Source organism: Schistocerca cancellata, chromosome 1, assembly GCF_023864275.1.
Source record: "Schistocerca cancellata isolate TAMUIC-IGC-003103 chromosome 1, iqSchCanc2.1, whole genome shotgun sequence".
NCBI classification, from domain to species: Eukaryota; Metazoa; Arthropoda; class Insecta; order Orthoptera; family Acrididae; genus Schistocerca; species Schistocerca cancellata.
The window spans coordinates 760,404,778-760,419,127 of NC_064626.1; the positions used below are offsets into that span (position 1 = coordinate 760,404,778).

General features: G+C 38.7%; 1 protein-coding gene across 1 annotated transcript in view; it reads right to left on the reverse strand.

Moving 5' to 3' along the window:
* Positions 1–251: 251 nt before the first annotated feature.
* The window catches only part of LOC126186379 (thioredoxin domain-containing protein 5 homolog), a 106,534-nt gene continuing 92,435 nt past the window's right edge, over positions 252–14,350 (reverse strand). The window contains exon 8 of the mRNA XM_049928203.1: positions 252–496. Within this exon, the coding sequence (XP_049784160.1) occupies positions 371–496 (126 nt within the window). The 3' untranslated portion in view covers positions 252–370. The remainder of the gene's footprint in view (positions 497–14,350) is intronic.

A 14,350-nucleotide genomic window follows, 5' to 3' on the forward strand; every position in this document is an offset into this window, starting at 1 on the left:
ACATTAGTCGAGTCCATGCCACGTTGCATTGCAGCACTTTTGCGTGCTTGTGGGGCCCCTACATGATAAAGCAGGTGGCTCAGTTTCTTTGGCTCTTCAGTGTATAATAACTGGCAAGTGATTTCTTACTTGTTTATTTGGGATAATTATCACTTTTGTACCACCAAAACTATTTTCTTGTTGCAGCAGCTCAATTTACCTTCAGGTATCAAGTAAACACCTATATACTATGGCTATCAATAACAACTCAATAAAATTCAGAACTGACATGTATTCTAGAAAAATAAGATTAATGTTGATACCACTCTCAATATCAAGTGTACAGCTTGGTACTTCTTTAACATATCTAGTCTAATACATCAGTCTTATTTCACAGCTCATCATGTGGCATGTGTTTAGAAACAAACTCATATAAGTCATCCAGAGTACGTGAACCATTGTATTCTGCTATCCGTTTCCCATCTTTGTACAGAAAGAGGCTAGGAAAACCATCCACCTGGAAACAGAAAAGGAGATTAAAATGGTATGAAGATAAGTTTTTCTTTGTCTATAAACCTCAGTGCTAACAAAAATTAATAAAAATAAAAGCTTTCATTTGTGGACACAGTGTGCACAAAACATAGTAGATAGTAAAACATGAGTTGGTTTCAGTTCAGAGGTGATATAGGGAAGGACAGAGTGTGAAGTAGGTGAAGAAGAGAAAATGATGAATGGAAACAATACAAAAATTCAATGTGATAGATGTGCAGAAATAGTGTAAAAAGAGAACAGTATAACAGAAGAATAGAGGACAGACGAGAGCATCTTAGGGGAGATAAATGAGTGAATAAATTATTCCTTGCAGAACAACTTTCCAAAGCAGTCAATGGCTGGATGGTAATGGGAAACTAAGGGGTTGCTACTGTATTTGTGGAAGTACAGGCTATGTTGACAGGAGGGGACTGTTGTCGAATTTGTTTGCAGACAAGGTCAATACAGTACGTTGCAGGAAAGCCTGGGAGTTGTTACTGATTTAAGTACTGATGAATCTGGTATCTGAGCAGATTCATTTAGCACTGAATTATTAAGCTGTAAGGAATCAAGTGCTCTAGATGGAAGTGATGACATTGGTCAAACTGGACACATTGTTGCAGTCATTTTGTTCTTGCTCATTTCCCTAAAGCTTAAGAAATCCTTGGTAAAAGTATCTGCTCCAACACTAAAATACTCAATAAATATCTGCATATTATTAACACTTCCATTTTCCTGCCTCCCAGACAATCACAACTACCACTCCATTATACCTGAATATAGATATTTTTTTAATTAGAAAAATAAAGTAATATAAGTTATTTGTGTTAAAACAATTACCCCAAAAGAAATTGTAATATAACAGTCTTCTCCTCCCCATTCCTATCACCATCCAGCACCCAGTTATGAGCATAAAACATGGTACGCAGTAAGTCTATAATTTACTGAAAAATGGCGCAATGTAAATTCAAGATGTAAACATCACAAATTAAGAAATAACATCAAGCCTAGAGGAGGTCCCAGACAAGTGTTGAATATGTCTTGTGATAAAAAAAACAATGTGTCTCATGGAATGCAGATTTGCAAAATTCTGCTAAAGCTGTCAATATATTTGAAACAAAACATTTTATTTAACACTACTGGTCTCCTTAGTCATCTTAAAGCAAACATTTATGTATGTTCATTTGTATATAGCATTAAAAGATCTTACAGCATGTTATACAATAAACAGAACATCAGAGAATACTCTAAGATCATCAGAATTTTGTAAACCATGCTAAAATGCATCATTAGCTTAAAGTACATATTCGTAGGTCCAGATTCACACTGAAGCAGGCCCCTACCTAGTATTAAGGTTTCCAGTATACCAATTTTCTTGGAGTACCCATAGCTGTATTATCTCATGTTTGGTTCTTTATTAAGGCATTCTTCCATAAATGCCAGAAAATGAAAATGTGCACTTGAAATTCAGTAAACAGTTGAAACTAGCCAATAGTATGGAATGCAATACTTTGCTTCAAATAAATAGACTGCCTCTATGGAAAAGATTAATAATAAAAGCCAAATTTTCTTTAGCTAACCGATAAAAATAACTTCAATGTTCTGCAAGCTGATTAATGCTTCACTACCAATAATGTGGAAATACAATAAAATCAGAGAGCTGAAACATATTTTAGTCATCCGTAATTATATGAATGTATTTTAATTCACTTTATAGCTCCCGGCAACAGAAATCTTTTTATCATCATTTGACATAAGCGCTGTAAACATAGAGAAAACAGCAACATTACGTCGGCAAATCACGAAGCCTGTAAATGCCAGAAAAAATTTTCTGGGTGCCTTCTGGCTGCTTGATGCTAATGCTTATACAGTTAACAACTGTGCTTTATGTCACCAGAAGCTGGAAAAGGCACTGCTCATACACGACTTCAACTCTGTGCATGTGCATTAGGCTGCTGGCAACTGCTGAAATGAACCAAATGTAAGTAGGTATGACATCATGCTCAACAAAAACAGTTTCTAGTTACCGAGTATTGTATCTTTGTCCCAAACCCTTTTACACATCTTGCTGTTGGCAGACTCTTGTGTGTGCACTGTTTTTGTTGTTGTAATGACATTTTTTTTTTGTAACTGAAATCTTATTTTGTTGTTTCTCTCTTTTATGTTTTAATGCTGGAGCATAATTCTGTAGCTGCAGACTAAATAAAATTCTTTTTTAGAATATCAGCTCTTACCAGCCAAAACTACAAAGATGTAACTGAAAACTAAAACAATGAAAAATTCCCAGGTTTTCCCAGTTTTCTACCAGATGAAAAATCCCCAGGTTTTCCCAGATTTCCTGGTTGTCCTGAGGCACACACACCTTGAGATTCATTATCAGCAGTCCTTTACAATTATTCACAGATCAAACTAGGCAAGAATGGTAAAAAATAAGAAAAGCATGAAGAAAAGCAATTTATACCAATGTCACTGTGTGCTTTCTGAAAGTTGTATAGCCAGTGTGCATGGATGTAACAACAGTACAGCACATCTCATCTGATATCATAGTTGCATTCTCTACAGGTATTATCTATAGTGTGAGTGAATGCTGTTGGACATGCTTGGCTTGAGAACACAAAATGGATGTTGAGTTGAAGGTTAAGATAATGGGCAATTTCAAACTTGCAAATGCAGAACAAAGATTACTCATACTCTGCCTATTCTTGGAAGGATGACACAGGTTTGAAATCAATGGGAATTAAGTCACTGTCCAAGGTTCATGACATTTTAGCAGAACCATTCCTAATTTGTTGTTTGTGGAGCCAGCCAGGTAGCTGGATTATTATTTCCTCCATACAAAGATTTATGTTCCCATACTATATACATTACCTACTAAGACACACAATCAAAAAGTACAATAAAACACCCATCATAAAACAATAAAAACATGTAAAATAGTAACATGTACAAAAATTTGGTAAAACAGTGTAACCAGATAAAAATGAGATACCTGTAATAGTTGGTAGTGAGAAAGAGTCAAATTATTGAACTACACCTACAAAATTCTAGATAGAAGCTAGGTAGTTAACAAAATTTGATAATGTGTTTGGTGTGTTTACTATATTTGCCCCGAGTGGAACGTATCACTTCAGAAAACACTCTTCATATGTCTGGCGTACATACAGTATTGTGTCATAGGCATCCCATTGCAGTTGGCAATCCTGGAGGAGAAATCTATGAATCTGATGGCAGTGTCCAATGTAGAGGCAAGTTAAGAGAACTTCACATCATCTTGAAAACTGAAAGGAGCTATACCATGGTCAGATAGCAGATTTTACCAACCTCAACAGGTTGTCTCTCACTTCCAGCCCCTTCTCCTTACAATGAAGTACAATTCTATGCCTCAAAAATTAGATCCTTGCATGTAGCAGATACTGTGCAAGGACCCTGAAGATTGTTATATAAACCAGTTCACTGCCCCTGAATTCTCGGCATCTCTGGTATACAGCAGAATATCACCTCATTCCTAAAATATGTAGGTGAAGGAGGGTGTCTTGTATTTGACTGATTTTCCTGCTGAATGAGTGGTTAGTAGCGCATACAAACAAAGAAAGTACATGAAGTTATTATTATTTAAAAGTTTCAAATGTATCATTTGCTCAAGTATCTTAAAGATCTCCTGTGCTTCTGAATCACAGACACTGAATTCATTATCATGCCAACATACAGTACAGTGAAGATGCTCACTCCACCCCCCCCCCCCCCCCCCCCCCACGTTTGAATCATCATCATATAATTGCAGAGTTCATAAAAAATATTTTGCAGGGAAGCTGTAATAGAACTTAAGTAGTTTAGGATAAAGGAGATCATTAACTGAAAAGTAGAAGCATTGCGTCATCAAAAGGCATACAAAAATGAAGAAAACTTGCTAGCTTTCAGAGTAACCCTTTTTATGCGCGCATGTGCGCGCACGCACACACACACACACACACACAAAGGTGAAATGGGGGAAGTTAACTGGGAGGAGGTGACAGGATGGAGGTAGGGGAAACTGTTTGGATAAGAGTGTGGGGACAGCAGGATTATGGAGACTGAGGCGAGGCCAATTATGAGAGTGACGGATGTGTTGAAAAAATAACTCCCATTAGGCCAAGAAAATTATAGTTCTGCTTTCCAAAAATAGTGGAATTCTGGAAACTGTTTTAACCGCTCAAGTAGGCCCCTGTTATGAGCAATCTGAGTTTACCCCAATTCCTGAGTGAAGCTTCAGCTGTGATGAAAAGAAAACCACACAAAACTTTGCTACTTGATTAAAATTTCCTATAAAAAATCCGTCAAATTGTGTTTTCAAAAAGTCAAAGAAAGAGACAAAAAAAAACTACATGGTAAGTGAATATCGCTGTTATTCGATTATACGTAAATGACATAGTTAACGATCAACATCAACTTTCCATTGAATGAAATTTTTCCAGTATCCACTTTCCTTACTTTTTTGCTGTTACATAATCCCTAACCTACATCTTATTGAGATAATAGTTTTGAAAATTATGGAATTAGAAGAATAATATTAGTACATTGTATTACACATAGAATAAATTTGTTTGCAAGGGCATTAGTGAAAATAAATAGGCTTATTATTGTTTTATTAGGAATAAAGGAAATTTATACAGTTAACAATAAATTGAGTTTCATATGATTCTATAAAATGGTGTTAAAGTAATACAAAAAAACAACATATCTTACAATTAAAAATTAACGTTCAGCAATGTACAATCAGTTTTTCTTGATTTTACATCCTTGGAGGATGAGGGTCCAATTAACATTAACTTTTCCATTTTTTTCTGTGTTTACATTTTCGATGGGCTCTGTTCTTCCTTCTTCCAAAATGTTGTTACCTATGTCATAGTAATTAATGTCAGTAATGGGGATGTCATTTGGAACACTGCTGCAGGTTTAGTTTATGTATAGTTTGCAAATGGTGGTGAACTCAATGCTGTTTTCCCTGCTGGAACAGCATCTATGGCATACCCTGCCACATGTGCTGTCAATGGCTTTCAACATGTCTGCAAATGCTGCTCTTTGGTGATGAGAACTGCCATGAGGCCAAACTTTGAGGCCTTTCAGCACCGTTCCAGCGAGTCTAGAGGGCGGTTTTTCCAAGCTTGCACCTGCAAACATGTTCTCTGGGAATGCTCTCAAACAGTTGCTTCTGTAGGAGGCAAAGAGGTGCGGTAGACTGATGTCTTTGATATACATTTTTTATAGATTTGATAGTGATGCACATTTAAGGACTTTATTTCCTTTTCCCATTACAAACTACAAACTTACTTCAAGCCTCATCAGCTTCGTTAGCAGCTGAATCTCTGCTGCTTTCTTTAAGTCATTTTTTTGTCTCCAATGCTTTTAGGGAGTTTAGGTTTTCCTTTTCTGCAAAACGACAAAGTTGTATCGCAGCCACTGAGGCATGTTTTCAACACCTGAGACCACTTGAAATTTAGAGGGCTGTAGACTATGTCACGTTCTGCCTTTGGCAGGCTTCAAATGGCTCTGAGCACTATGGGACTTAACATCCATGGTCACCAGTCCCCTAGAACTCAGAACTACTTAAACCTAACTAACCTAAGGACAGCACACAACACCCAGCCATCACGAGGCAGAGAAAATCCCTGACCCCGCTGGGAATCGAACCCGGGAACCCGGGCGTGGGAAGCGAGAGCAGGCTTCAGTGGACAGAATCACAGAAAGGTTAACGTCCTTCTCAATAACAACAGAGTGTTGAGCAATATCAAAATCAGTATCTATAGTTACAGTATTGGCACCCTCAACAGCTTGCTTAATACTGAAGTTCTCACCCTCAAATTGTGCAATCAGTAAATCAATGAGGCCCTGTTCACTTTGTTCATTTGACAAAAAATATCTTTTGCTGTGGTTATTGATGTTTCATTAAACGTGACAGTTGATGCAGTTCTTTTGGTGTCTCTGCACACTTGCTCAGCTGATTTCGTGCTCCTGCCACTTCTCAAATCTGGGCATCCACCAAACACAATCTTTACCTTTCTGCCATATTAACACTTGATATAATCTACATACTTTGTAATTACGGAAGGAAATAGTCAATTTTGCCTCCCATGCAACACTGTGTGGCAGAAATCCTCCATCTGAAGAGATATCTGCCTTTTCAAAGTAAACTGTGTTTTAAAAGGTATGAAACACTTGCAAAAGACAGTTTTTTTGTGTTTTCCACATATCTATATAGGCACAGAATGAGGGTACTGAAAAGTAAGCGAATAAGAGTGGACACTGGAAGAAACCATTCAAACGAAAGTAGAAAGTTGATGTTGGCAATTAACCACCTTACATATAACTGAATAATGGCAATATTTATTGACTAGTTAGGGCTTTTTGCATTTTCTTTGACTTTTTGAAAACATGATTTGACGCTCTACAATTTTTGTCCTACAAAATTTTGCATCCAATTATCCAATTCTCAGTTGCTACACATTTTATAGCGCCGAAACCAGTGTTTTTGAAAAAGTATGAAAAACTGATAGGAAATGTTAAACAGCAATCAATATAGATGCAGAATTTAATGCTGTACATTTTTGGTAACATTGCCTTGGCTTTTTCCATTAAACATTTCGTTCATTTTTTTATTGGGGGGGGGGGGGGGGGGGGGAGTTTTAAATTTTTGCGGTTTTCTTTGGTCATGGCTGAAGCTCCACTCAGAAACAGGTCAAACTCAAATTATTCATACCAGAGGCCAATTTGAGTGATTAAAACATTTTCATAATTCCACTAATTTTTGGAAAGCAATTACCTTTGTGGGGTTAATTTTACTGGCTTATATTTGCGTACTTCAGAGAAGCTGGTAGCAAAGGGAAGGATCCAGATGGCCCAGGCTGTGAAGGAACTACTGCAACTGAGCTTGTTATGCCCACTCAGGAGGGCATGGAAGGATCTTGGGTAGGATGTCTCTCTCTTCAGGGCATGATGAGAGATAATCAAAGCTCCTGCTAAAGCGGTGGTGCACACCCACCCAACCTACACATCAAATGGATATTATAGTTTCAATTTGCAAAAAATCCATTTGAAAGTGTCATCAAATTACAGCCTCTTCACTTCTTCAAATATCTCTTTTTAAGTAGAAAGGGAAAATTTATCACCCATCCTCTTTTCATGATGACCAGAACATTTTGACCCAATTGTTTTCTGTTACTATGAGAAGTCCCCATTTTAGAAGAGACATCTTCAAGATGACTATCCTCCTGAGCTCTGTTTGAGAGCTGGACGCAGATACTGATCAGCACTACATCCAACTCGATGGAGGTTCAAAGAGAATAGTTCAAAACATTCCACCCTCATTCTGAAAGTAGCTAGGGGAATAGTGGTCGATCCAGACAGGCCCAGTGGTATCAACAGAAATCTATTCCAAATGTGATGCTATAGGTGCCATAGTGGTTAGCAACTGTTTCGGCTTCACACCAATCCACACTACCAATACACAGCTCATATTGCGGTCGAGCAATTTTTTGAAAGGTGTTTGTGCCATCTTCACTATCCTGATGTTTAGGCCAAGTACTCTCCCCCTCTCCAAGACACAATAATCCACTGTATTTCCCAAAATGAGTTGAGGAAGTATGCCCCAAGTTTACAGTACTGGAGGGTAGGTAACATTTACTAACCATGAACTTCGTAGAAATGGCTGTACCACACCTTATCTGTCCATAACCACAAGATGTAATAAGCATATTTCCGTTCAAAGTCCAATCACAGATTTCAGTAACATCCATTCTACAGGTTTCAAAGTAACCTCTCTTCTTGCTACTGCCCACTGCTTTCATCTTATAACTTATTCTCAAGGCAGTATCCATTCTGATCAACTACTCTTCCCAGTCCTTCAATTCTGATATTATTATGTCAGCAGCAAACCACAAAGTTTATATTTTTTTCCTCCCTGAACTTTAATCCCATTTCCAAACTACTTCTTGGTTCCCTTTACTGCCTGCCTAATGAACGGATCAAACAACACTGGGAATAGGTATCAGACCCATCTCACTTCCCATTCAGCTACTACCACCTTTCTTGGGCTTTGACTATCTTAATTGCAGTCTGGATTCTGTACAATTTATAACCTTTTGGTGCTTGTATTTTACCCCTCTTACCTTCAAAATTTCAAAGAGTGTATTCTAGTCAACATTGTCAAAAGCTTTCTCTAAGTCTTCAAATGTTGTAAATGTATCTGCCTCTCTTCAGGCTGCATGCTATGACAGGTATTAGGCTCAGTATGGCCTCAAGTGCTCCTAAATCCAAACTGATTGTTGTGTACATAGTTCCACATAGTCAGCGCATACACAACTTTCCCACTAGAGCACGCCCCGCTAAGCACAACAGCGCAGGCGCAGTGCTCATCTGTCTCCGCACTACGAGATGGCGCTGCCTTAGAGACGGACCAAATTCTGCTTCCGCCAATCCGCGTATTGATATGTAACGCAGCCAATGAGATGGCTGCTAACGTAGAACCTCTTCTCCTCGCGGATCACACTCGCGCAGTGATACCTGAACGCGCGAGGTATTATAACGAGTGTACACACCTCCGATTAGTCAGTCTGCATTAGCCTGTACCAGTCTGCATTTGTCTGTACCAGTCTATAGTCAAGTTTCACTCTTCGCCTAGTAAGATTACCATATTCCTGTACATAGCCATGAAGATAAATGAATAGATACTTTGTCAAGTATCAGAGATATGTGAGAATAAGATTAACGTACCAAGACCAATGGAACTTCAGATTGTCAATTGTAAGTATCATCCAGAATCAAGTTACGTAAGGTTTATGCTTTTTATTATTTTAATAAATGTGTGTGAAAATTGATCAAGTTCTGTTTAAAGTTGGTCACCGTCAATCTGCTACTCTAAGCGTGCAAGTGGCATTTATATCGTTTGACCTAAAGGCAGAAGATAAACATGCCACGATAAGACCACGAGACATATTGCTGACACTCGTCTACTTCGTTAGAGCGACAAGTCAAATAATCTGATGGTGTGTGTACCGAAGGTCTTACAGCACACACACCACATTGGCAATGAGGATGGGATCATTTCAACCTGAGGCTAATGGACTTGCCGAATGATTCGTACGAACGTTCAAGGCACACATGACAAAGTTGGTGTAACAGAACAACAAAGAGACTTCCTTATTAATTTTTCTGTCACAATACAGAGCTACTCCGCACGAGGCACAGTCACCAGCAGAAAAACTGCATGGGCGACAACACAGGGCTTTGATGTCTATCCTAAAACCCACAATGCATCCAGAAAATTATCAACGAACGTCAAAAGGACGATGATTCAACATAAATGACAAAGTCCTCGTAACTGTCTACAGTTGAGGAAAACTTACTTGGACACAAGGAATCATTGTAGAATGCATTGGAAATGTCATGTATAGAATAAGAACGCAAAGCGGTATAGTTATTCGCCATACTAATCAATTACAGCAGCAAAGACAGCAGTCACATATAGGCAGAACTCCTAGGCTGTTTCATTTTGCAGACTCAGAAGATGTCAACCCCGAGCTGCTCGCATGATTCCAGACGCCGTCACCGGCAGCCGCCGCCGCCGCACCTTCCTGGGCAGCCGACTACACCAAACGTCCACAGCCGACAACCCCAGAGAAGATGGACGTCGAAGAAGAATTACATTTACGCTATGACCAATGTACCAATGTTGAAATGCAATTATGTAACAAAATTTTTGCTTCTCCAGTTCCCTGTTCCGTAGGTTTTGAGTGGGTTTTCCTAGCGGACCGCGGGCGAATGTCACGGGGAGCAAACATGTGTGCACACCCACAGACATAAGCACACCGGAAAGCACAGAAGCAGAAAAAAAAAAGGCTTTTCAAGCAAACTTCAAAAGCTTTTTTTCTTCCCCCGGAAGGGAGGGATGTTGTGTACATAGTTCCGCATAGTCAATGCGTACACAACTTTCCCACTAGAGTGCGCCCCGCTAAGCACAACAGCACAGGCGCAGCGCTCATCCGTCTCCTCACTACGAGATGGCGCTGCCTTAGAGACGGACCAAATTCTGCTTCCGCCAATCCGCGTATTGATATGAAACGCAGCCAATGAGATGGCTGCTAACATAGAACCTTTTCTCCTCGCGGATCACACTCGCGCAGTGATACCTGAACACACGAGGTATTATAACGAGTGTACACACCTCCGATTAGTCTGTACCAGTCTGCATTTGTCTGTACCAGTCTATAGTCAAGTTTCACTCTTCGCCTAGTAAGATTACCATATTCCTGTACATAGCCATGAAGATAAATGAATAGACACTTTGTCAAGTATCAGAGATATGTGAGAATAAGATTAACGTACCAAGACCAAAGGAACTTCAGATTGTCAATTGTAAGTAGCATCCAGAATCAAGTTACGTAAGGTTTATGCTTTTTATTATTTTAATATATGTGTGTGAAAATTGATCAAGTTCTGTTTAAAGTTGGTCACCGTCAATCTGCTACTCTAAGCGTGCAAGTGGCATTTATATCGTCTGACCTAACGGCAGAAGATAAACATGCCACAATAAGATCACGAGACATATTGCTGACACTCGCCTGCTTCGTTAGAGCGACAAGTCAAATAATCTGATGGTGTGTGTACCGAAGGTCTTACAGTACGCACACCACACTGATCTTCCCCGCAACTGACTTCTATCAGTTTTTCCATTCTTCTGTAAATGATTTGTGTTGGGTTGGTTGGGGGTGAAAGGGACTAAACAGCGATGTGATCAGTCCCTCAGTCAAGAGGTAGTTTATATGGAGTTAGTGACATCCAGCAGAAATTTGATCAGATTATGAAAGTGCATAGGACTGGTAAAATCGAACCATAAAAGACAATATTTATGCAAGAGCTAAAAAATAATTTATGTAGTAAAGTATATGGCTTGGGCTGGCATGTAGGTCAGAGCAGACAAAGGTCCCAGGGACATCTGTGGCAAGAATGATCCCATATAATATTGGTGAACAGTTTCATAGTAAAGATTTCCTTCTGGCTAGGAGATATATAATAGCACAAGTGAGTAAGCTAAAATCGTAACTGACTTCAGTTGGACCGACACTGGTAACAAAAAAAAGTGAGAGAAATAATCAGGCTAGCATTTAAAACACTAAATCAGGGTTGGGAAATACTGCTTCCCAGTACTGCAGTAATGCATGATGATATTTTTCTGGCAGCAAATCCCTCTCAAGAGTGAGGATGAATATGCTGGTGTTTAATTTCTTTCTTGTAGGCCTTGATGTACAAGAAGCATGAAGTGGATCCCTCACCTCTCCAAGTATTCACATAGTTCTTTGTCTGCTTGCAGCATTAGGTCTCAGTGAAAAATTAATTCCTGTACCATGTTAAGGTTCTTACAGGGTGTGATGGTAACAAGTACATCACCAAGTTACTTACAAGTAAGAAATGTCACAGGCAGGGTAAAATTTGTAATATTAATTACAATACAACCACTTTGCAATTTGATAAGAGAAGATAGTTTGTCAAATACATTTTCAATATTCTTCACAAAAAGTGGTTTAGTATAGAGATAGACATTACCTTTTTAGTTGTAAACCAGGATATGAAGGGAATAAATGACAGCAGGTCACTTTGTCATCCCCCCCCCCCTTTTCCTTGCTGCAGCAGAGGAACAAAAGTTCCTAGGGTCGTAAATATCAGCAGTGTACTTTGGCCTGTCTGTCTGAAGAGACTGCTGGGGCCTCATGACCACCATTTCACAATGCCAACTATCCACCATGATGCTGCCTACTCCAAACAAAAGATCTCCCTATGTGTGCCACCCAGCCAGAGCACAGACCTTAGGGCATAATGACCAGTGTTTGGAGTCCTTTGCTTCCAAATGGGCAGTCACATACTCCTCAGCAGGTGCAGGGAGGTAACACCTTAGGCATCAACAGTGTGATCCGAGCATGGTCAAATGCTACCACTGTCTGGGTACCTGAAGAACAACCACCCCTGCCCCCTCCCCATCCCCCCACCAAATGGACTAGCTACTATGCTGGGTGGACGACGACATTCCTAATATGGCTCTCACAATCTGAAAAAACTTTGAGAAAGATGTGGGGTCTGAACATAAATTAACAATAAACCAGGTAAGTAATACAATAGGACTGAGCATCAGACATAACATAGGAAAGAAAAGCAAAGATTTCAGGGCCCGAGTATATGAGTCAGGAGTATATATAACTGATTGTGGTCAATTTAACCATTACTATATAGATATTTCGATGCAAGATTTAGAGAGCACTTGGGACCACAGAACGGGTCTGAACTTCATATGCATTTATCTGAGAGTGGACACAAGTTTGACAGCACACAAAATAGTATGTTCATCTTTCACAAAGCGCCAAAGGGCCGCATCCTTTATCTACTAGAGGCATTAGAGATATGTAAATGTAAGGAAAATCAGCTCAATATGGTGCTTAATGAGCAGACACATTTTGCACCTGGGTGCATATTTTGGTTTGTTTGACAATTTTCTGCAAAAATCCATGTTTTAGTTTGGGAAACTTTTCAAATATAAAATGAATCTTAAGAATGTATTAGAAATTATGGCAGTGGCCTAATCTTTGAGATTTTTATGTTGCTATAACATACACCACATGGAATGTCACACAGCGTTAAATATAACTTACAAGTGGCTTTTCTCCTCTAGGTGGCAGCCATGAAGCAAACATAAGTGGGTTTTTACAGTAACTCTTATTGGCTGTAGTTTTCCTACTTACTTCTAATTTCTGTTTGTGGGTCATTTTATATTTTACAACACATCTACGTTTTCTAGCTCTTTTTTATTTTTAATTTTTCTTTGTGCCATTTGGAACTATTATATTTTAAGTGAATCTTCTGTGTCACAGGTTGTATATATGTACATCTCACTAGGTTTTGACCACTGTGTGTGTTTTGAACATATACTCAGCTATTCTGATGTACAGACTGCATAAGTATTGAAGTATTGACCAATTCACTGTTGGGCATGTTTTGCAACTTATATTAGATATTTTTGGAGCCTCAATTTACAAGTATTCATTTGCATCTGTGGCTCATATAACTGGATGATATGTAGGACATTAGCACTGACTATGTTGTGGTGTTCATTGTATATTACTGTATATTTCATTGTATATTATTGTAAGTCAGTTTCATATGCTCCCGTTTGACAGGGAGAACTAGTAAGCACAGCCTCTTCGCTAAAAAATCCTTTGTCTACTTCAATAGCAAACTGCAGACCTAGTGTTTTCCTTACCAGTTGAATTCTATAACTGTATTGTAGATTATCTAACATAGTGTTGGATTTTCTTAAGGTCTCCTTCCTAATTACAAGTTATTGGTTCAACTGCAGCTCATATGAATGAATGGTAAGCATAACAAATACACTGATTATGTCTAATGACAAATGTTTATCATTTCGTTGCATATAATTATGAGCCAGTTTTTGCATTCCCCATTCATGAGTAGATTGTGTGGATGCAGTCTGTCCATTTAAAAAATATTTGTTGTGTTTTATTGGTCAGCTGCAAACCTGTTGTTAAAAGATTTAAATGCAATAGCATTGCATATTTTGAGCTGAAGATTTTGTTTTAACAATTATGTGAACTAACATGCAGTAGTGACATTTAGTGCGCCAGAATGCAGACATGTCACTCATCAGGCATTATCCTTCATGGCTTTAAAGTGTCAACGTGTAGGGTGTAATGATGTCCACAGTACTCAAAATTTTGATTTTGTCATAAATCCTGTATGGCTGAATAATGTGACTGAACCATTTATACATGCAATGGCACAAATTATGTAGTACATACACTAG